The 25,088-nt window shown below is 43.5% G+C and overlaps 1 protein-coding gene across 1 annotated transcript in view; it reads left to right on the forward strand.

Annotated features, from left to right (window-relative positions):
* The window catches only part of M1AP (meiosis 1 associated protein), a 68,556-nt gene that overhangs the window by 21,718 nt on the left and 21,750 nt on the right, over positions 1-25,088 (forward strand). The window contains exon 5 of the mRNA XM_004590785.2: positions 24,887-25,060. Coding sequence (XP_004590842.2) covers positions 24,887-25,060 — 174 coding nt within the window. The remainder of the gene's footprint in view (positions 1-24,886; positions 25,061-25,088) is intronic.

Below are 25,088 nucleotides of genomic sequence, written 5' to 3' on the forward strand. Positions count from 1 at the left end.
AGCTGCTCCACTTCCCTTCCAACTCCCAGCTTGTGGTCTGAGAGGAAACTAGAGGTCGGCCCAACAACTTGGGACCCTGCTCCCACATGGGAGACCCGAAAGAAGCTCCTGGCTTCAGATCGGCTCAGCTCCAGCTGTTACAGCCATTTTGGGTAAGCCAGCGGACGAAAGCTCTTTCTCTCTGTATCTTCTTCTCTGTGTAAACCTTCCTTTCCAATAAAAATAAGTAATTATTTTTTAATCCTTAATATATTTACCTTTTTTCCCCTTAAAGATTAGTTTATTTGTTTGAAAAGCAGAGTGACAGAGAGAGGGGGAGCGATAGAGAATTTTCATCCATTGGTTCATTCCCCTGATGGTCACAACAGAGTGGACTGGGCCAGGCGGAAGCCAGGATCCAAGAACTCTGTCCAGATCTCCCCTAGGAGTGGCAGGGGCCCAATTACTTGGACCAGTCTTCTGCTGGTTTCCAAGGAACATTAGCAGGACCTGGATCTGAAGCAAAGCAACTAGAACCCTTGCTCTGAAATAGAATGCCAACATTGTAAGTGGAATCCTAACCCACTATACCACAATACCAGCCCAAGCAATTTTTAACTCGGGGGTTAGGTTGTTTTTAAAGATTTATTTATTTGGGCCAGTATTCAGGCTAATCCTCATCCTGCACTGCGGCATCCAATATGGACAACAGTTCAAGTTCTGCCTGCTCCACTTCTCAACCCAGCTCCTGCTTGTGGCTTGGGAAGAAAGCAGAGGATGGCTGAAGTCTTTAGAACCATGTACCTGCGTAGAAGACCCTGAAGAAGCTCCTGGATCCTGGCTTCAGATGAGCTCAGCTATGGTCATTGTAGACATTTCAGAAGTGAAACAATGGGTGGAAGACCTCTCTCTGTGTCTCTCCACTCCCACTCGCTCTTTTTAACTCTTTCAATTTAAATAAATATTTTTTCAGACTATTAGCATGAAGCTGGATGGGAAGTGGAGCCACAGAAACACAAACTGGCACTCACATGGGATATCAGTGTTGCAGACAGTGGCTTTAACCACTATTCCAACCTTGTTAACCCCTGATTTTATTTTTATGTTTGTCTTGTAAGTGAAGTTTGATGGATCTGAAGCATGTGCCAGGGGCTTAGGACCTTAGTTCACACATGCCCTGCCCCCTGCCTTCCTCCCAACTCCCTAAAACGGGTTCTCATTTGCCAGCTCACCCAGCCTCAGTCCCCACCCTACCAGCCACCACCCATTTACCACTGCTGACTCTGTTTCCCTCTGACCAATGATCTGGACATGTAGGCAAAGACTGAGTGCACATTCCTCTGTGCTAAGTTACAGGAGCAGGACCCAGGCTCCTGGGAGGGTCTGCACTCATTTGGCAAGTATCCTAGTACCTGAGAGAGTATGATACTAATGGAAAAGGCCTGAAAGATCATTAAATGGTAAACAAAGTGAATAACTTTTACAGACCATCTATAACATACCACACTATACCTTTAAAATTTATTAAGAAATGGGCCTGGCGCAGGTTCAGCAAAAACGTGCTTCAATGCTATAAACTGCTAAAGACTAAAATTAAAATAGGCATGAGACAGCTGAATAGCAATCTAAGCCATTTTAAGATGTATAGAACATGGTTGAATATAAACCGAAATTGAAATGTCTATGAAGAAGTCACAGGTTGTGGTTGAGAACCTGCATTTTCCTATTAACATATTGGTTAATCAATACCATGTCAATTAATGCCACAATGTTGTAAATGGTTGGAAATATTATGTTGGGGCTTTTAATTGATTGGGATGATACTCTGCCAGCTCTACCTTCAGACCAGAAATGGTCTCACCAAGAAACCATTGAACTTACCAGGACAATAAGATGCTGGACTTTATGCTTGGTAAATACCTCCAATGAAACAATGTCAACTGAATTTGAACTATGGAAATGCAACAAGGTGGAGCAATCCGCCGTGGGGGGAGGATGTGGGGTGGGGTGGGGGGAATCCCAGTGCATAAAAAATGTATCACATAATGCAATGTAATTAATTAAAAAAATGAAATGCAATAAAAATATGTTTAAAAAAAAAAAAGAAATGGGCCTGGCGCGATAGCATAGTGGCTAAAGTCCTCGCCTTGCACAAACCGGTTCTAATCCCGGCAGCCCTGCTTCCCAACCAGCTCCCTGCTTATAGCCTGGGAAAGCAGTCAAGCACGGCCCAAAGTCTTGGGACCCTGCACCCACTTGGGTGACCCGGAAGAGGTCCCTGGTTCCTGGCTTTGGATTGGCTCAGCTCCAGCCGTTGCAGTCACTTGGGGAATGAACCATCGGATGGAAGATCTTCCTGTCTCTCCTCCTCTCTGTATATCTGACTTTCCAATAAAAATGAATAAATCTTTAAAACAATTTTATTAAGAAGGTAAATCTCACATTAGTATTCTTGACAGATTTTTAATTTATTTTTTTATGTATTAACACTTATTTGTTTGAAAAGCAGAAAGAGGGATGCCCCATCTGCTGGTTCACTGAACCAGATGGCCACAGCGCCTGTCTGAGCCAGGCTGAAGACAAGAGCCAGGCGCTCTCTCTAGGGCCCCCACATAGGCGGCAGGAGCCCAAGTTTTCGACCCATTCTCCACTGACTTCCCAGGCCCATTTGCAGGGAGCTGAATCAGAAGCAGAGCAGCCAGGACTCTAACCAGCACTCAGATATGGGTTCCACATCATGAGCAGCAGCTTAACGTAGTGAGCTATAACACCAGCCCTGTCACATTTTTTTTTCTTTTTAGAAAAATAAAACAAAATTCTACCATGGTAGCTCAAGAGACCACAAGAGAAAAAAGTCTTATGTTAGTATTTTTAATTATCTTTTTTCCTGCTTTTTGAATTGGTGAATCTTCATTTTCATTCTGTTCTGAATCCAAAAATCATGTAGGCTTTTTGATTTGTGTGTATACTTATGTACTTGCACAAGTAGTTGTCTGTAAATTTCTAGAAGTTTGTATAAGATAAAAGATGTATTTCTTATTGTTACTGACAAACTAGTCTCAAAAAAATCAGAGCAATTCACATTTACACCAATAATAAGTTAAATTTCCCTACTAGAACTTATGCTTGTATGTTTAACTTTGTTAATTCAATGTGGAATAAGTTTGTTTTGGTCTTTATTTTTATTTATTATTATTATTATTATTTCATTTTATGACACAGTGTCATAGGCTCTGGGATTCCCCCAACCCCTCCCCAAGCCCTCTCCCCATATTGAATTCCTCCATATTGTTATAGTAGTACAGTTCATATCCAGTCATGATTTCTTCATTGTGGATATGGACCATGTCTATTTATTTATTTATTTATTTATTTATTTATTTATTTATTTTGAAGGTGGAGACGAAGATCTTCTATTCATTCTTTTATTCTCAAAATGGCCACAACAACCAGGGCTGAGCCAGGCTGAAGCCAGCAGCCTTAATCTCCCATCAGTGTGGCAGGGCCTGGAACAAAAGTGCAATAGCAGGGACATGAACTGGCACTTTTTATAGGATGCCACTGTCCCAGTGACAGCTTAACTTGTAGCACCACAACCCCAGCCTTAAAAATTTTTCTTGAAATTAGATATTTTACTCTGGAATTAGACTCTGTGATTTAGAGGGAAAGTATGGAATGTTCCTGCAGAGTCTAAGAGTCTTTTTAAGGTTTTTAATGCGTTCACATTATGGTTTGCCTTCCTACTGTTCTTTGGTCTCTTCCAAGGTTATACACTCTTGAAATTGTCCCCTATTATGATATCCTTGATAACTTCTTGATCCCATGTTGACAATTTTACTCTTTGCCCCTTTTACTCTTTTACCCCTTCCCTCATAGTTAGCTCGGGTGTTTGGTAACTAAGTATGCATGGTTTTGAGTTTGGACACTAGTAGATGCTTCCAATGTCATGTTTCCTTGCAGTGTCTTGGCAGGGGTGGGAGGGTAACCAGGACTAGCTATGTGCATTCATCAGCTGCACATGCTCTGCTTTTTCCCTCCGTCTTCTCATTGTCCTTCCTTCTCCACCCCACTCTAATTTATAGCAGTCTCTTCCTCCGAATTCTCTCTTTTTTCTTGTGAATTTCTTTCCCTATCCTCTTCCAGCTAAAGCATCCCCATTCCATTTAAAATTCCTTAAATCCTAATTCAGGTTCATGACTGTCACATTGATTTCCTTCTCCTTAGAACAATCTTATCACTTTTGGTTCACATCACATATTTCAGCACTTAATTATACACTGTATATAATTGTTCACCATTCCTTTGTTGTGTGATAGTTTTGTCTCCTCATCTAAACTATAACTCCTTAATGTTGTCTTTCTGCATTAAGCACATTGAGGTTACAGAGCTGGCTTATTCATATCTTGCCTCAGTAGTTGCCCACGCTTCCAGCTGTTGTAGGCATTGTTAAGTGAACTGATGACAGTGGTGCCTGAGAGGTTGTCCTTTGTCTGCCCAGCATTCTGTTTCCCCTTTTTCTGGCAACACCTCAATCTTCCAGGTCTCAGGGAGAGTCTGCACTTTTTTTTTTATAATGAATTCTTTTATTCTGTTAGCTTTTGCTTTCATTTTGGTTTTGTTATCTGCAGCTTCTCTTCATTCATGCTCCAGAATGAGGATCCCTCTAAATCGCAGCTCTATCACTTAGTAACTATGAAACTCTCAGCAGGGTAATTAACCTTGCTAACCTTCAGTTATCAACCTAACCTTCAGTTATCACCCATGTAGCAACTGTGAGAATTAAATGAGATCATGTATATTAATAACCTGATACATAGCAAGCACTCAATAGAAGTTAGCTACCATTTCAAAGTTAACCTAATAGAAGAGCTATAAAGAGAATAATTTTGCTAACTTATTTTACTCTAAAATGTATTCTGAGCCTCAAGGAAAACATAATGTCTTTTAACCACAGTCGTTTAACATGATAACAACATTTTATTGAAAGTTTATTGTTCAACTACCTTCTGTTCTAAACAGTATACAGGTATTATTTTACTTAATTCTTTTTTATAAAGGTGAAAGAATTGAGGTATAGGTTATTTTGTAAATTAACTCTCCCAACTTTTCTCAGTAGAGATAGTCATAACAGAGATTGAAATCTAAAGTCTGCTCCAAAACTCACATATGTTTAAGATATATCCTACCAAATTTAATTCACAAGGGAGAAACCTCAATGGCTTATGCTGTGCTAATCCCAGGTGATTTTACAGGTTAGCTCTACCAAACTGTCAAGTAATAGATTGTCTCAGTCTTACTCAAACCTGGACAAGGACCATATAAGGAAAAAATATTATAAGCCACAATTACTCATGAAAAAAGAATGTTTTAAATAATCAGTAGTATGTAAAAAGAGAATACAGTGCTGGGCCTGGCACAGTGACCTATTGGCTAAAGTCCTCACCTTGCACACCTAGGATCCCATATGGGTGCTGGTTCTAATCCCAGCAGCCCCGATCCCATCCAGCTCCCTGCTTGTGGCCTGGAAAAGCAGTAGAGGATGGCTCAAAGCCTTTGGACCCTGCACCCACGTGGGAGATCCAGAAGAAGCTCCTGGCTCCTGGCTTCAGATCAGCGCAGCACTAGCCATTGCGATCACTTGGGGAGTGAATCATTGGATGGAAGATCTTCCTCTCAGTCTCTCCTCCTCTCTGTATATCTGACTTTCCAATAAAAGTAAATAAATCCTTAAAAAGAAAGAAAGGGGGCCCTGCAGCGTGGCCTAGTAGCTGAGGTCCTCACCTTGAACGCACTGGGATCCCATGTGGGTGCCGGTTCTGGTCCTGGCTGCTCCACTTCCCATCCAGCTCCCTGATTGTGGCCTGGGAAAGCGGTCGAGGACGGCCCAATGCATTGGGACCCTGCACCCACGTGGGAGACCTGGAGGAAGTTCCTGGTTCCCGGCTTCGGATCGGCGCAGCGCCAGCCATTGAGGCTCGCTTGGGGGCTGAATCGTCAGACGGAGGATCTTCCTCTCTGTCTGTCCTCCTCTCTGTATATCTGGCTTTGTGGTAAAATAAATAAATCTTAAAAAAAAAAAAAAGAAAGAAAGAAAATGCAATACTGACAAAGCTGGCCGTATCCTAAGAATACAGATAATTTAGCATTAGAAAACATATAGAGGCCAACACCATGGCTCAACAGTCTAATCCTCCACCTTCAAATACCAGCATTCCATATGTGTGCTGGCTCATGTCCTGGTTGTTCCACTTCCAATCTAGCTCTCTGCTTATGGCCTGGGAAGGCAGCGAAAGATGGCTCAAGTCCTTGGGACCCTACACCCACATGAGAGACCCAGAGGAGGTTCAAAGCTCCTAGTTCCTGGCTTTGGATCAGCTCAGTCATAGCTTTTCAGGCCATTTGGGGAATCAACCATTTAAAATCTAAGTTCCTACCTTCAAACGGGCTCAACCCCAACTGTTGTACATATTGTGGGTGGTGAACTTATAGATAGAGATCTCTGTCTTTCTCTCACCTTTTATTTATTTATTTTTAAAGATTTACTTATTTTTATGCAAAGTCAGATACACAGAGAGGAGGAGAAACTGAGAGGAATGTCTTCCACTGAGCTGATCTGAATTCTGGAGCCAGGAGCTTCTTCTGGATCTCCCATGCAGGTGCAGGGTCCCAAGGCTTTGGGCTGTCCTCAACTGCTTTCCCAGGCCACAAGCAGGGAGCTGGATGGGTTCGGGGCTGCTTGGATTAGAACCAGCGCGCATATGGGACCCCAGGTGTGCAAGGCAAAGACTTCAGCTGCTAGGCTACCATGCTAGCCCCCTCTCTTACATTTTAAATAAATAAAAATTAATACCTAAAACAATCTGAACTTTTAGGAGAAAAATTTTATGACCAGGGCGTAGTTTTGCTAACCAGAAATAAAAGATAGATAAATATAACTGAATTAAAAGTTAAAGAATTTCTATTCATAAAAACACACCACAGGAAAGTGATAAGACAGATAAAAACTGTATCCCACCCTCTACTATTATTAGTGGAGTGTTAGTATCATGGGCAGTTTTGAGCATAGCAGTTAAAATGCTGCTTGAGAGGCTGGATTGTGGTGCCGCACATCAAGCCACTGCCTGCAATAACTGCCTCCCGTAGGCACCAGTTCAAGTCCTGTCTGCTTTACTTCAGACCCAACTCCCTACTAAAGTACTTGAAAAAGCAGCATTAAGATGGCTCAAGTCCTTGGGCCCCTGCTACCATCTTGGGAGACCCAGATGAAATTCCTGACTTCAACCTGGTCTAGCCTGGGTTTTGTGGCCATTTGGGAATTGAGCCAGTAGATAAAAGATCTCTCTTTTCTTCTCCCTTTCCCTCTTTTTCTCCCTCTCCCTTTCCCTTTCCCTCTCTCTGTAACTATGCCTTTCAAATAAATATTTTTTAAAAAGATATGTTTGTGTACTTATGTGAAAGAGTTACAGGGAGAGGAAGAGGGAGAGGGAAAGAGAGAGAGAGCTTTCATCACTGTTTCACTCTCCAAATGGCTACAAGAGTGGGACCAGTCTGACACAAGGACCCAGGAGCTTCTTCCGGATCTCCCACATATGTGCAGAGGTACAAACACTTGAGCTATCTTCCATTGCTCTTCCAAGCCACCAGCAAGGAGCTGGATTGGAAATGGAGCAGCCAGGACTAGAACCAGTGCCCACATGGGATGCCAACACCACAGGCAGTGGCTTTACCCACTACTCACAGATCCAGCACAATAAGTAAATTTCTAATAATAATTTTTTAATGCTGCTTGGGAAACCTGTGTCTCATATCAGAATTCCTGGATTTAAGTCCCAGCTGTACGCCAAGTTCCAGCTTTTTGCAGATGTGCATCCTGGGAGACAACAAATGATGCCACCACGTGGGAGACTCATAATGAGATCCAGGCTCTTGGCTTCAGCCCAGCCCACCTATATCCACTTGGGAAGTAAACAAGCAGATGAGATCTCTCTTCTGTCTCCTCTCTCTCTCTTTTTCAAATAAACAAAATAAATAAAATTTAATGTATTTAAGTAAGTAAATAATTTTAAAATTCTAAAAAAGAGTTGCTATCCAGAATAAAATTATGAGGCATACTTGCAAAGTTTAATATCACACAGTCATGAAAAGAAATATTTTAAGTTGACTAAATGATTCATAGGTGTTCATTTCTTATTAGGCTTCATAGCTTACACATACATTGCATGTGTTCATTTGCATAAGATTTCATAACAACTTCCTAAATAATGGCTAAGTAATAAATGTGTCAAAACTGCAAGGACCCCTGTGATCAACACACTTTAGCATCTGCCCATGTTGGTGACACTCTGTGCTTGTTGGGTATGTCTTTCAGCCAGTGACAAATCCATCTAACGATGCTGTCAGCTAGCCAGCATTTCTCAGCCCTGTATACAAGAATATCAAGTTCCCCTTCTAAGTGCTCATAAACCATCTGTTTAATATTTTCTCCTAGGCTTTGCCAGGGATCGATGTCAAACTCTTTTGGAAAGGTATTTTATCCATGTGTGTTCTTAGGAAACACCCAGTGTTAACAGCCCAAACATGGGAGATAAAGATTCATTACTTCCTAAAGGATTTCGGTGCAGGAGAGGTGTTGGGAGGGGGGCAGAGCTAGGGAGAACCTCTTCTGTGTCTCAATGCAATTGTCGGACTCCAATATTGATTTTTTTTTCCCTTTCAATGTCTTTGAAAATAGACTAGAAAACACATCTGTTCACAGAGTTTGTCTTTGGTAACTTCATTAAAATCATTCCCTTGTGATGTTGACTAAATTAGAAATACTGTTGTACTTATTACTTAAAGAGTTTGAGCACAAAGAGGCATTTGCTTATTTCAGTAGCTGAAGCCATGGTCTCAGAAAAATGGCACTCTTCCTTTTTTAAAAATTGAGTTAAATTTTTTGAGTGCAACACATAATCTAAAGTTACGTGAATATTGACATTTTAGAAAATTTTTCCCAATCAACTTTGTAGAGGAACAATTTATATGCTTTGATTTGCATCCATTCAAAGATACATCCATTTTTAAATTGGTGCATAATTTCTGTACACATTTATGGGGTATTGTGTAATAGTTTGCTACATGTATTCACTATGGAATGATTAAATCAAAATAATCAGCATTTTATTTCCACAAATATTTATTATTTTGTGAGTTAAGAACCTTTAAATTCTTTTGCTTATTTTTAAGCACATCATAAATTGATGAAGACCATGATACCTTACTGAGTTATAAAATCTCAGAACAAATTCCTCCCAGCTGATCGTATTCTGGTACCCACTACTTAACTTCTCTCCATTCCTCTTCCTGTCACCTGTCCCAGGGGCTCCAGGGACCACACTAACATTGTCTTCTTCAGGAATATCTGCTTCATTGCAGTGGGTTTTGACAGTTGTGTATGTCCACAAATCATCACAACAGTAAAGATACAGAAATCATTTATATTACCCCCAAAAGATTGCTCTTGCCCCTGTTCCTTCATTGTTCTCCTTGCCCCAGTGTAGACTGCTAATCCACTTTATGTCTGTAGATATGTTTGCATTTTATATAAGTAAACTCAAACAGTATCTTCAAAGATCTTTGAAAAGGTCATGGAAATAACATATTTTTTTTTTTAAAAAAGGGATTTGTTTATTTGAAAGGCAGAGTTACAGAGAGAAGGGGAAGGTCAGAGGGAGAGATATCCTCCAACTACAGGTTCATGTGCCAAATGGCCAGAGGTGGGTCTAGTTCAAAGCTAGGAGCCTCCTCCAGATCTCCCCTGTGGGTCTAGGGGTGCCAGCATTTAAACATTTTTTTTAAAGATTTATTTATTTTATTACAAAGTCAGATATACAGAGAGGAGGAGAGACAGAGAGGAAGATCTTCCATCTGATGATTCACTCCCCAAGTGACCACAATGACCGGTGCTGAGCCGATCCAAAGCCGGGAACCAGGAACCTCTTCTGGGTCTCCCATATGGGTGCAGGGTCCCAAAGCTTTGGGCTGTCCTGCTTTCCCAGGCCACAAGCAGGGAGCTGGAAGGGAAGTGGAGCTGCCGGAATTAGAACCGGCGCCCATATGGGATCCCGGGGCGTTCAAGGCGAGGACTTTTAGCCAGTAGGCCACGCCGCCGGGCCCAATAACATATTATTTTAAAGAGCTATATATAAATTTTTAAATTGGTTGCACCAAAATAAATTTACTTTATAATTTCAGTTTCACAAATTTTTAAGATCCTCCAGTACTTCTTTTATGTCTCACTTTTCTCCATTCAGATTTTTAGATTCATCTGTGTTGTTTATAGCAGTAATCTTTTTTTTTAGATTTATTTATTTTTATTACAAAGTCAGATATACAGAGAGGAGGAGAGACAGAGAGGAAGATCTTCTGTCCGATGATTCACTCCCCAAATGGCCCTAATGGCTGGAGCTGAGCTGATCCAAAACCAGGAGCCTGGAGCCTCTTCTGGGTCTCCCACACAGGTGCAAGGTCCCAAGGCTTTGGGCCATCCTCAACTGCATTCCCAGACCACAAGCAGGGAGCTGGATGGGAATCAGAGCTGCCAGGATTAGAACCAGCACCCGTATGGGATATTGGCACAATCAAGTCGAGGACTTTAGCCACTAGGCTATCACACTCTTTTTCTGTAACTCTCAGTTACTCATGTGGTAAACCTTAGTTTCTGTATTTATTTTTATTTTAGATTGTTCTTCTTTTAAGATATAATTCTGCATCTGCACTTATAAGTCACTGTTTCCTGTTTCATTTTCATCCTGCTTTTAAGACTATACAGTGAAATTTTTTTTGGTCAGATACCATATTTCCCAAATCTAAAATTTCACGTATTTGCATCTAAAGTCTGCATTTCTCTGATCATGCATCCTATGTTTCCATTCGTTATGAACATGCTTTCCTTTCCTTGTTGAGCATGATTCTAGTTATGTTGTTTAATATGAGTCTTATCTGATAAATGCAACACCTTTAGCATAGTTTCCTTTGAGTCTAGACTGTCCCTGTACACCAGGCACATGGGGATTGTGTTTTGTGAACGCTATGTTATGGAGGCTCCGGATGCTATTATGTTGCTCTGTTGAGTGATTAGGGCTCTCTGGCTCTCACTGCTAACCATGAATTTCTTCCTCACTCTCTGAAAGTTCTGACAAGGCCATGAGACAAGGGTTTCTCTAGGCTACCAGCGTTATAGTCGCTGTGTAATTCTTTTTTTTTTTTTTCAACTTCCTACCCAATAAACTCAAAATGCCCTCACCATTTCTCTCCTTATCTTTAGGAGCTTGTGACTTACAGAAAATTCTTCTGATTAAATCAGTCATTCTCACCCTTATCCACTAACAGGCAGATACACATACCTGTGCTTCATTTGACAAATGACTTGCATTGCTGACACCCAGCATGTGCACAATTTGCTTTATCAAAATCAAGCTCCATTATTGGCCTAGTACTAGAGTGCCAGATAGTGCAAGAACTGGTTGGGGTATAACTTGTATATTCAGTGTCCAGAAATAGACATAAATATAGATATAAATTTAATGTAGGGGATATCTCAGATCACAAGGAAAAAGATAAAATTGCTCCAAAATTAGTGATAGGACAACTAGTTAAATATTTAGAAAAGATTCCTGTTGGATCAATGTTCTAAATATAAAGAATTACATTTAAAAATCCTAAAAAGTATAGGTGATTTCTTTTATCATCTCAGCATAGTGAAAGGTTTCTAACTATGGCTCAAAATGTATGTATAATGAAGAAAAAAATTATTGATTTATTTAACTATATAAAAGCATCGTAATAATGAGAATTTTTGGCATAGCAAAAAGCACCACAAGCAATGTCAAAAGACTACTGAAAAACTTGAGGAAGATCTGGCAACTCATGCCATAGTGCAGGGACAGCATCCTTAATACATACAGAATATTTTTTTAAGATTTATTTTGGTTTTTTCCCGGCGGCGTGGCCTAGCGGCTAAAGTCCTCGCCTTGAATGCCCCGGGATCCCATATGGGCACCGGTTCTAATCCCGGCAGCTCCACTTCGCATCTAGCTCCCTGCTTGTGACCTGGGAAAGCAGTGGAGGACGGCCCAATGCATTGGGACCCTGCACCCACATGGGAGACCCGGAAGAGGTTGCAGGTTCCCGGCTTTGGATCAGCGCCGCATCGGCCCGTTGCGGCTCACTTGGGGAGTGAATCATTGGACGGAAGATCTTCCTCTCTGTCTCTCCTCCTCTCTGTATATCTGACTTTGTAATAAAATAAATAAATCTTTTAAAAAATAATAAAAATTTTAAAAAAGATTTATTTTGGTTTTTATTGGAAAGGCAGTTCTACAGAGAGAAGGAGAAACAGAGAGAAAGATCTTTCATCTGCTGGTTCACTTGCAAAGTGGCCACAATAACTGGAGCTGAACCGATCCAAAGCCAGGAGCCAAGAGCTTCTTCCGAGCCTCCCACATGGGTGCAAGGTCCCAAGGCATTGGGTCATCCTCTACTGCTTTTCCAGGCCACAAGCAGAAAGTTGCATGGGAAATGGAATAACCAGGACATGAACCAGTGCCCATATGGAATACCAGTGCATTCAAGGCAAGGATTTAGCCACTGATCCATCACTCTGGGCCTGAATAGAATACTTTCAGCTGGAGGAGCAGTACAGCAAAAACCCAACAGAAAGATGAACAACAACAACAACAACAAAAAAAAGAACAGTTAATTCAAAAGATTTTTAAATGTTCCTAAAACATAAAAATATTCTTAACCTCACTCATTACTAGAGAAATGAAAGTTAAGACTCTATCAAAATACTATTTTTCCATCTGGAAATGTGTGACTACACTTCATGCACTGCCTCAGAGATGCAAAATGCTGCAGCCCTTTTGCAGGGGAGTTTGGTAATACCTGATAAAAGAGCATGTGTGTTTACATTATGGTCATCAGTACCACTTCTAGGATCCTGATATCCTGAACATACACTCCCAGCCTTGCAAAGTCACACAACATTTCTAGGACTTTTAAAATACTTTTTTAAAAGACCTTCTTGGTCTCATTGTTTCTGGGGTTTTGTTTTTATTTTTAGCTTTTCCTTATTCTACTGAGCTCCCCAATAAGTTTTTTTCGTAGGTTCTTTTTAAGATATTATTTATTTATTTGTAATAGAGTTACAGAAACAGATAGAGAAGGGGAAAGAGATTTTCCATCTGCTGCTGCACTCCCCAGACGGTCAAAAGTGCCAAGGCTGGGCCAGGCCTAAGCAAGGAGCCTGGAGCTCCATCCTGGTCTTCAAGGAAGGTGGTGGGACCCCAGAACTTGAACCATCTCTCTCTGTTTTCCCAGGCACATAAGCAGGGAGTTGGATATGAAGTGGAGCAGCAGGGACTCAAACCAGTGCTCACATGGGACACCAGCTTCGCAGGCAGCTGCTTCAGCCCTTCACGGGTTCTTTTATTTTCACTGCAGGGTGGATCTTGCTCTCACTCCTTTGGGTGTTAAAGAGGCAAAACTCCTCAGTGTGGTTCCTCAGCATAGTAACATATTAATGCCCTCCTATTTAATGTCCTCCTCCCTAAGTGACCTCAGCAGCCAGAGTTAAGCTGATCCAAAGCCAGGAGCCAGGAGCTTCTTCTGGGTTTCCCACGTGGGAGCATGGTCCTCGACTGCTTTCCCAGGTCACAAGCAGGGAGCTGGATGGGAAGCAGGGCTGCCCAGATTAGAACTGGTACCCATATGGGATACCAGCGCGTACTAGGCGAGGAGGACTTTAGCTGCTATGCCACTGCTCTGGGCCCAGTTAGGGTTCTGCTTTCCTGTGCCTGCAGGATCTCTTCTCTGGCCTGGCCAAGGACGTGCAGGTTCTACAGTTCAACGCAGGATTAGATGTCAGAGAATAAACTCCCTCATGGCTCCAGAAGTATGGAGATTCAGTCTCCACTTTTGTCCCCTTATCCATAAGCCTGGGTGGGGGGAGACTTTAGATAGGCAACTCTTCTGGCCAAAGTAACTGCTTTGAAGACATTTTCTTTCCTAATTCATCTCCTTACTGAGGGGTGAAATAATATATTGGAGATTAGGGTTGGGCCTGTTTTAAAGTTGAGGGGGCTGCTATGGTTTGAATGTCTGTGTTCCCTCAAAATTCATGTGTTGAAAGCTAATTGCTAATGTGATGACACTTGGTGAGACATATAGGAGGTAATTAGCTAATGAAGGCTGTCAAAGCCCTCACGAGTGGGATTGGTGCCCTCATGGGGGAGTCCCAAAGGACCTTGCCTTGCCTCCTCCGCGTGTGAACAGAGATGAGGTGCCATAATAAAGCAGAGACAGGGCCTTCACCAGACTCTGAATCTGCTGGCACCATGATCTTAAACTTGCAAGCCTCCAAAACCCCAAGGAAACAAAATGCCTGCTATTTATGAGACATTAACGTGACATTTATGAGACATTGTGTGGTATCTGGTTACAGCAGCCCAGGTTCTCTACAGGGCCCCATGGCTCTCCAGTTTGTCAGCAGTGAAACAAATCATCAACTGAGAAACATTTGTATCTCACGCTTTAGTTAACAGGCAGATCTTATTCCAGCCCACCCTAGGCTGTACTGGCTTGATGAAGCACAAATGGGTGGGTATCCTCGAACTATAGATTTCTTAATCTAGCTGACCAGGGCTGGGACAAGGCAGTTCCATTATAGGCTGAAGAGGTGAGAGAATAGCCTCATGGCTTGAGTCCTGCCTATGGAACTTTGAGATTTCCTTCACTTTCTAACCCCACTGCCCTCCACTACCACATCACAGGAAAGCCTGTGGAGGAGTGCTGGGCTGAGCTGTGTACACACATACATACACACACACACACACACACACACACAGCTTGGCACTCTCTGAAAGATGTATTTTTAAAACATAGATTCAACAACTGTTGAGATGCTAACAGCTACAGTGAAGTAGAGGCAGGCTCTGCACTGCCCGACTATGTGCACCTCTTGAGCAACAGCAAAGCATTGCCATTACGGGGCCGCCCTACTTTACAGCAGGTATAGTGACCATCAGTTGTCACATGAGCATGCCGTTTGGGGATCCCGCCCATCATGCCAGCAGCATAAAGCTGGTCCTTCCTTTCTGTCATGTCCTTAACCCTCTTGCTATTATCCCAATATACCAGCTTCATTCCCACTTGAAGACCTTTAAATCTGCCTATCCCTTTAGGAAGAGCATTCTTCCCATAAATGTTTTCGTGACCTGGCACGACCTTACCTCCTTAGAGAAACTGCCAAGCTAAACATGTTCACACACACACACACACACACACACACACCCCTTCTGTGCTTTTATTTTTTCGTGGTATCTGCTATTATCTGCAATCATATCTTTCTGTTGTCTATTTTCAAACTAGAATATAAACCACAAAAGTAAACTGTGTCTGTCTTTGAAGATTGATTGATTGATTCATTGGTTTGATTAAAAGACAAAATTGCAGGGAAACTGAGGAAGAGAGAATCTTTCATCTACTGGTTTACTCTCCAAATACTTGCAACAGCCAAGGCTGGACCAAGCTAAATCCAGGAGCTCAGAACTCCAATGGGGTCTTCCATGTGAAAGGCAAGAGCTAAAGCCCTTGGGCCATAATCCAATGCCTTCCCAGGTGCATTAGAAGGAAGTTAGTTCAGAAGCAGAGGAACCAGACCCAAATCAGTACCATGATGTACAAGGTGAGCATCCCAAGTGGACACCTGCTCTATCACAACATCCACCCTGATCTCTTTCTTGATGACACCAATCATTGCCTGCATCATAAAAGGTGCAAAACTTACTTGAGTTGTAAGTTAAATGGGTAGAGGAATTACTGAAAATGAATAAATGAATAGCAGTTGCATTCTCCAGAGAACAGTTAAAATCCTCAGGGACGTGGCCGCTGGTTCTAATCCTGGCAGCTCCACTTCCTCTCTATCTCTCCTCCTCTCAGTATATCTGACTTTGTAATAAAAATAAAATAAATCTTTAAAAAAAATTCTCAGGGACGTGAATTTTCCCTAACTCATAATCCTAGGGATACCTCAACCATCTGTAGATTAGGGCCCCAAGAAGAAGACTGCCACTTGGTCTGTTCCCACACTCCCTTCTCTGAACTGAGTCTACACAGCCACAACCACCACTACCCTTGCCTGCCACCTTGTTTCAAGGGGCATCTTTTTCCCAGAGTCCAAGTATCACCTCTACAAATGAGGCAGATGTGCTCAGAAAGACAAGCTGGATGGCCCTAACCCATGAACTGTAGGAAATGAACCTCATTGGTGTTGACTTACAGGCAGTGATTGAATAGCTGTGCGTGGCTGTTTCTGAGCAAGTTCCACCTGGTCTGATTGCCTACGCTAGTGGTCAACAGCTCTGGCTGTGGCTGTATTCCAAAAACAAACAGCTCTGATTGTAAATTGACCCAGGCATGCTAAGATATCTTGACTCTATAGTCTCTGCAGTAGTTCTTGACATTTTGGGGTTCACAGAGATCTTTTGTGAATTCAGTAAAGGTGAAAGGCCTATCACCTCTTCCCACTCAGCCAAAATATTTCGACTCACAGAGATGAAATTATATACCATTTCAGAGGGTTCCTGAAACCCCTGAAGCCCTCCCATCATGCCCATGGACAGGACATATGCCGGTCATGTGGAAAGGATGAGGTACAAGCTACAAATGGGGACCTCTATGGTACTGGAGAGGATGTGCAGGAATGAGCAGCAAGGCCTTTTTCCTGGGCTTCTGGATTAGACTCTATGTCAAGAGAGAAATCAGTCACTGTTTATGCACCTTTATGTGTTGGGGTTTCTATTTTAAACATACTTCAATGTTGTGACACTGTCTACAGTTTCCAAGGAGTCTGCTTTAGGCATTATCTGGTTTTCAGGTTTTTGGTTTTCTTAGTTTTTCCCATTTACTAAGACCCTTCCAGAGAAGCTTAAACTCTGTAATGGCTATGAAAGCTTGTGGCCACAGGGGGGCAGGATTAGTCCAAAAACCAGAGGCCTCCTTACAGGATGTAATTAACTCAGACCCTGGGAGCCTCAGGGTCACTCCCATAACCTGGTTTTGTTTGTCAGTGGGACCTGCCCGGTCCGCCGCCCAGTGCCCAGCTCTCCACAGGGTGAGAGAGCCGCTCTTCACCACCAGAGAAGTGAGTCAGCTTTCTCCCAACCCCCAGGCTTAGTCCACGTGGTCGGAGCTGTATGTTGGTGAATGGTAGCAGGGAGGAGAAAGCAAAGAAAGTATCCAGGAAAAACAAAGTTAAAAAAAAAAAAAAAAAGAAACATGCATTCTTATCCTGTCACAGCTAGCCATTTCATTAATAGGAGAAAAGGAAGAAAATTACCTGTGTTGGACCTAATGCATGCCATATATAATCTCGCTTTATAATGCCTCACTTTAAGAAATAAGATGCATTACCCTCACTTTGCCCACAACCACATAGCTAACATCTTTCAAGCCACAATTCAAACGCTGGTGTTTTCATTAAGTTCTAGCACCTTTCTTAAACTGACAAAAAGAAAATTTTTTGGACAAATCAAATTAACAAATGTGCCCAAATTAAGTCCGCAGAAAACAAGGGGGTGCTAATTGAAGCCAGATAAGAGAGGCTATAATTAAACATAACTTCCTGGACAAGCTCAGTCCAAGTGGAATCCTGAAAGAGGTGTAGGCCATGGATTTGAGAGAGTAATAAAAGCTCAAAGACAGGAAGGAAGTCATGTGACAAAGAGACTAAGATAAAACAGAGGCGTCTCAAGAAAAAATGTAATGAGAGCAGTTGTTCGATTCAAGCAAGCATTTGCTAAGCTGCGGCCGTGTGCAAGGCACTGTGCTGGGTGGGTAAAAGTGAGAAGAAACAATTCCTACCTTTGAAGGCTAGGAAATTCTCTGCCAGAATTTCTGACCAACCCTCTCCCCCAGCGAATACATTCATTCTATAGAAATGCCAATATACAGGCCCAGTGCAATAGCATAGTGGTAAAAATCCTTGCCTTGAATGTGCCAGGATCCCATATGGGCACTGGTTCTAATCCCAGCGGCTCTGCTTCCCATGCAGCTCCCTGCTTATGGCCTGGGAGAGCAGTCGAGGATTACCGAAAGCTTTGGGACCTTGCACTTGCATGGGAGACCTGGAAGAGGCTCCTGGCTTCGGATTGGCTCAGCTCCAGCTGTTGCGGCAACTTGGGGAGTGAACTGTCAGACGGAGGATCTTCCTCTCTGTCTTTTCTCCTCTCTGTGTATCTGGCTTTCCAATAAAAATAAATAAATCTTTTTTTTTTTTTTTTAAAGATTTATTCATTTTATTACAGCCAGATATACACAGAGGAGAGACAGAGAGGAAGATCTTCCGTCCGATGATTCACTCCCCAAGTGAGCCGCAACGGGCCGATGCGCACCGATCCGAAGCCGGGAACCTGGAACCTCTTCCAGGTCTCCCACGCGGGTGCAGTGTCCCAAAGCTTTGGGCCGTCCTCAACTGCTTTCCCAGGCCACAAGCAGGGAGCTGGATGGGAAGTGGAGCTGCCGGGATTAGAACCGGCGCCCATATGGGATCCCGGGGCTTTCAAGGCGAGGACTCTAGCCGCTAGGCCACGCCGCCGGGCCCAAAAATAAGTAAATCTTTAAAAAAAAAAAAAGGAAGAAGAAGAAGAAGAAATGCCAATACTAATAGGTCTGGCACAATGACTCTACCGGCCAATCTTCTCCCTTCAAGTGCTGGGATCCCGTATGGGTACCTGTTCATGTCCTGCTCTGTTTGCCCTCCAGCTCCCTGCTTGTGTCCTAGGAAGGCTGTAGAGGATGGCCCAAAGCCTTGGGACCCTGCACCCTCGTGGGAGACCTGAAGGAAGCTCCTGATTCCTAGCTTCAGATCAGCTCAGTCTAGCCATTGCACCCACTTGAGGGATGAACCATTGGATGGAAAATCTTCCTCTTTGTCTCTCATTCTCTCTATAAATCTTCCTTTCCAATAAAAATAAATGTATTTAATACAATGTAATTAATGAATTAAAAATAATAATAATAATAATAAATTTAAAATAATAATAAATGTATTTTTTCAAAATTGGCAATACTATCAATGAGGCCATAATGAAACTCTGCTCCAAATGATAAGCACTTTCCTTTCTTGTGAGAACTGTTTTCCATTGGCATCACTACTCTGTGTTGCTTTAATTTAGCTATCTCAACAGACTCCTATTTTTCTTATTTTTGGGTTCTTGATAGGAGATATAACTTTATTTCGTACCCTTACATTGTCCAGAGAAGGAATTTCTCTCTTTTATCTTTGCCCTACAGGGAAAAAAAACACATTTATTTCTGTCCTCCTGAAGTATAGTATTTAAATGTGAAGCAAATGTATCCTATACTTTCTAAGCTCATTTTCTCACTTCCTTTCTGTTTTTGTAACTATTTTACCTTGCTGAGGCAAAACTGCTTAGTCATATCCACACTTGTCACTCAAGTCTCCAAGCCCAGAAAGATGAATTTTCTTTTGTTTTTGCCTGTGACAAAATAATATTCACATTTTTTGAAAAGAAAACATTCACCCAGCTGTGCGCAACTGTCTAAGTTACCTTGTACTAGGCAGGTGTTACAATGTGGGGAGAATAGCAGCCAATAGCTGGTGGGCATTCTGGGCGTGGTTGATGCCAAATTTGTGTTAGCTATACAGTATGCCGGCACAGTTGCTTATTCTTTTATTTTTTTAAGATAGCGATGAAGGTGGGGAATTCCAGGCTGGGACAAGCCACTTCAGCCCCCAGGTTAGGGGACTGCAGATTGCCTGAGGAAGAGGTCCAGGGATGTATTGGAGTGGGAGCAACTGAGGGCGTGTTTGACAAGGAAGAAATCACTTCTGGGGTCTTCCACAGGCTGGGCCATAGCACTCACAGGTAGGCAAGGGAGCTGAGATCAAGTAGTTTAGAGGGGGGAATCTGCGGGTGTTGAGGGTCATGTCTGGGTCAGATCAAGCCACCCACCCACATGGGAGACATGGGCAAGGCTAAACAGCATCACCCACCACCTGCTGGTGTTGACAGAAGCTGGAGATGGGGAGGCTTACCAGGCCAGGCCAGGCCAGGTCACAGTACCTGCCCGTGAGTGTCAGAACAAGGGGTGGGCCATGTCAGGCTGAGCTACAATACCCACCAGCATGTGAGAAAGCTGGATCTGTGAGAAAGCAGATTCTGTGGGGGAAATGTGGGCTTGTTTCTGTGGGACTGCAGGTTTACACGGGGAACTGGGACTAGTGACAACTGAACTAGATGGGAACTTACCTGACAGGAACCCACCTGACACATACAGGGACTGGGGCTGGAAGAAGGCCAGCTGTGGCCAGGCTGCAGCACCCACCGGCGCATGCAAAGGCCAGGACTAAAGGCAGACCATGCCAAGCAGTGCCACTGCCCTCTCTGGCACATGTGAAATCCAGGGCTGGGAGCAGACCTGGTAGGAGAACTTGAGGAACTCCCCTGCCAATCCACAGCTCCCTCTGGGGAGCATGGAAGCCTGGGTTGGGGGAGGGCTGGGTCAGGCAAGATTGTAGCACTTACCAGCGTTTGTGTGGGTGGGTCTGGGGACAGGCCGGGCTGAACCAGGCCTTAGCACCCACTTGCTCACACAGGAGCCAGGACAAAGTGTGGGCCACACCCCACTGGGCTGGGCTGGGCTGCAACACCTGCCAGTAAGAGCCAAGACTGTGGCTGGGCCATGCCAGACTGGGTCGAAGCACTCCCCAGCGGAACAAAACCCAAGGCTTGGAACAAGCCTGGTAGGGGCACTCCCCTGCTGGACTGCAGCTCCCAATCTTGAGTGCAAGAGCTAGGGCTGTGGGCAGACCAGGTTGGCAAGGCTCCAGTATCCACTGACAATCACAAGAGCCAAAATGGGTATAGAATAGGCCTGACTGGGCCACAGCACTCACCAAGTCACACAAGAGCCATATCTGGGAGAGGGCCAGGCTGGGCTGGGCTGTAGCACCCATCAATGAAAGCTAGAATGGGTGTGAGCCATTCAGGCTAGGCCTCAGTACCCACCAGTGAGTACAAGGACATGGGGCTGGCCATGTCAATCTGGGTAACAGTATCCACTGGTATATATGGGATCTGGGGCCAGAACGGGCCTGGTAGGGGAACTTGATAAACTCTCCTGCTAAGCACAGCTCCCACTAGTGAGCACAAGAGCTGGGGCTAAGAACAGGCTAGACCAGGCTGGGCTATAACATCCATTGTCACATGTGTGAGCCATGAGAGGGCAGGCCAGGCAGGGTCAGTCTACAGTACACACTGGCACAAGTGAGAGCCAAGACAGGGTATAGTCCAGTCTAGTTTGGACTTCAACACTCAGCAGTTCACATGAAGGCTGGGGGTGGGCCAAACTGGGCTAGGCTTTTGCACCCACCAGCAAGAGCTGGACTAGGGGCAGGCCAGGCTAAGCCAGGCTGTAACACCTGTTGGTAAATGCCAAGAATGGGGGTTGATCATCTCAGACTGGGCTGCAGCACCTGCTAGCAGAAACAAGACCTGGGGCTGGGAGTAAGTAGGGGAACATATTGGTGGATGAAGGGCAGCTGCATCCACCAATACGTTTTGGCTGATGAAGATGACAGACCGCCCATGATCCTGCACTGGCTAGGGCACATAGGAGTCAGGTCTGGGGTCACCCCAGGTAAGGTTTCTTGGGGGACTCCCCAGCTAAACCATTGATCACTGGGAAAATCACAGGTGTGTAGTCCAATCTTAAATTGCACATATTGGGACTAGGCCTCCTCAAGAGGTGATGCCTGTTCAGTGGACAGCATATCCAGATGCGCACAGGGAACGTGATGGCCAGTTCATCTAGGCCAGCATGGGACGTTAACTGCCACATCACAGGCTGGAAAGCAGAACAGGTTGGACGCTTCTGACCAAGCTTTACTTCATGTTCCTGGGTCTGTAGATGTTCTAAAGTGAACTTCGGCAACCAATAGTTTTGAAAAGATTTTCTCAACCCTGAGCAATGAAACTAACAGTGTCTCAGGGCTAGCGAGATCACTCAGGTGACCCCCTTAGAACACTCCTGCCCATATTGGAATCTCTAGTTGCCCATATTGGAGTATCTAGGGCATCATCAGAGGACTGCCCCATCCCCATGTGCTGAAGTGGTTTGGCAGCAAGAGGTGGTCCTCTCTCTCTCCCCCTGGGCACAGAAGAAACAAACAAACAACAAACAAACAAACAAAACATCTGAAACATTTGTCCCACCCATTTTCCTCCATGCCTGACCCTCCCTATCATGGTCAGAGGCTCACATGGGTGTGCATCCCTCTCAACAGTAAGCAATATTAAAAATAAAATTCAAAAAAAAAGGAACAAACAAAAACAAATTTAAAGGAGGAGAAAAAAAGAAAAGAGAACATTTAACTTTATGTACAAGGAATATTTTTTTAAAGATTTATTTATTTTTATTGGAAAGACAAATATGCAGAGAGGAGGAGAGACAGAGAGGAAGATCTTCCATCCGATGATTCACTCCCCAAGTGACCGCAATGGCTGGAGCTGAGCCAATCCGAAGCCAGGAGCCTCTTCCGGGTCTCCCACGCGGATGCAGGGTCCCAAAGCTTTGGGCCATCCTCGACTGCCTTCCCAGGAGGCCACAAGCAGGGAGCTGGATGGGAAGCAGGGCCACCGGGATTAGAACAGGCGTTTATATGGGATGCAATGATTTCCTGACTATCACTGAGTTACCCTAAAATGTAATGGGGCAAATCAAAGTATGAGGCTAAATGAGCAAGAATAACAAATTCTTTAAGGGCAAAGAGGGTCATATACGTCCATTTGATTGAATGCATAAAATAGCTAGTTAGTGAATGAATCCTCCTAACTGTTCATGGGAGGCTGCAGAGTTGTAATTATTGTAAAAGAGAAATGCCTTTGGTGCCCCTTTCAGCCACAGAAGTCTTGAAATACGCCATGAAGTCATGTAATGCTCTCCTGTGCTGGAGCCAGCAGGTCGTACTGAAGCCCTTCTGTTGCCTGTTGAGAGTCAGCCACCACTGTCCTCAGGAATGTCGTTCCCAAAATAAGCCAGCCTTTTCCATGAGGTCCATGAGTCATACACAGAAGTTAATTCATTGGAGCAGCTGGGCTTTCTTAGGCCCTTTGTAAAAGCATTTGATGAAGCAAGGAAAGTCTAGATCCTCTTGAGTTTCTTTCCAGCTCTGGTCTCATTTCCTCTGCCTTTGCTTTCTCTACCACAGCATACTTGCTCTGTGCAGACAACCTTTACTTGCAGACTTTGACATCAGCAATCCCTAGTGTTGCCTGAAACCACAAGTCCACCAGCAAATCCTAGTTTACCTCACCTAATCACACTCCATCCCCAACCTCTTGTGCTAGCCACGTTTGGGAGGCACGGGTATGTCCAAGATTAATTTACACAATCTGTATCATCAGGTAGAGCCTGGGAGTTCATCTTTTTTTTTTCTTTCACTTTTTTAAAATCAGTCTTTACAACAGAAGTAACACTTCAGTACATTTTTACTGTAAAACAATGTAAAACTGAAGTCCTTCTTAACTAGGTATTATAACTTGCATTAATGCAAAATTGTTGGTTGTTTTGAATTCTGGACTTCTATAACACAAGAAAAACGCAATTATATGAGCCCAGCGCCAGGGTTCAATAGCTAGATCCTCACTTTGCAAGCGCTGGAATCACGTATGGATGCTGGTTCATGTCCTAGCTGCTCCACTTCCCTTCCAGCTCCCTGCATGTGGCATGGGAAAGCAGTAGAGAACGGCCCAAAGCCTTGGAACCCTGCACCTGTATGGGAAACCCAGAAGTCACTGGCTTCAGATCAGCTCAACTCCAGCCATTATGGCCAAAGCACAGAAATTCCTCTCCATCTCTCCTTTCTATAAATCTGCCTTTCCAATAATAAATAATCTTTTTTTTGAGAGCTAATTAACTGCCAGTGTGTACATAGGGTGTCTAGGTGGCAATAAGCAAGAATTTTCTTTAATAAATAAATATGTAATTTTAATAAAATTCATCCAGTATAGAAGTATGAATAGTAAAGAGTACCGTATCTTGGGATTCTGCTCCATTTCCACTCCATGGTCACTTTAGCAATCCAGTGGTAGCCATCCAGACCTTTGTAAAATAAATTCACATAATATATACTCAATTTTACTTCTCTATAAGTGAGATCAGTTTGGGGTCAGTACAGTGGATCAATTGGCTAATCCCCTGCAGTACCAGAATTTCATGGGTACCAGTTCTAGTCCCAGCTGCTCCACTTCTGATCCAGCTCCCTGCTTATGGACTGGGAAAGCAGTAGAGGACTGTTCAAGTCCTTGTGCCCCTGCACCCACATGGGAGACACAGAAGAAGCTCCTGGCTCCTGGCTTTGGACTGGCGCATTTCCAGTTGTTGCAACCATTGGAAGGGTAAACCAGTGGAAGGAAGACCTATCTCTCTCTCTCCCGCCCCCTCTCTCTCTCTCCATAAATCTGCCCTTCAAATAAAAATAAGTCTTTTTTTAACAATGAGATCATCTTGTGTCTATCCTACATCTGTCTTTATTCAAATAATATTTCCACACCTTCCATATAGATTTTGTTTTACTTTGCTAGCAATTACACAATACTTCCTAGTTTGGGGGTACCATAATATACTTAAACATTCTCCTGCTGGTGGGCTTTCCAATGGTTTCCTGTTTGGGATTTTGATTATTTGTTATGATAGCAATGCTGTACTAAATGTCTTTGTGTATGTTCAAGAATATCTTTCAGGCTGGATCTCTAAAAACACAATAGGGTAAGTCAAAAGATTGATGTGCTGAAAGTTTGTAATTTAAAAAGTAAACACTTTACCATTTCCCTTTCTTCTGCAGAGAGTTCCATCCTGGGAACTGACATTGACCTTCAGACCTTAGACAACGATGTGGTCAGCATGGAGGTTTTCTTCAAAGCCTGGCTGCATAGCAATGGAACAGACCAAGAGCATGTCCATCTTCTTCTTCCTTCACAGTGTTTCGGCAACATCTCCAGAGCCAGAGATACCCCAAGTAAACGACCCCCAAAGAGATATTACAT

The sequence above is a fragment of the Ochotona princeps genome, chromosome 8, assembly GCF_030435755.1.
Source record: "Ochotona princeps isolate mOchPri1 chromosome 8, mOchPri1.hap1, whole genome shotgun sequence".
Classification (NCBI taxonomy): Eukaryota; Metazoa; Chordata; class Mammalia; order Lagomorpha; family Ochotonidae; genus Ochotona; species Ochotona princeps.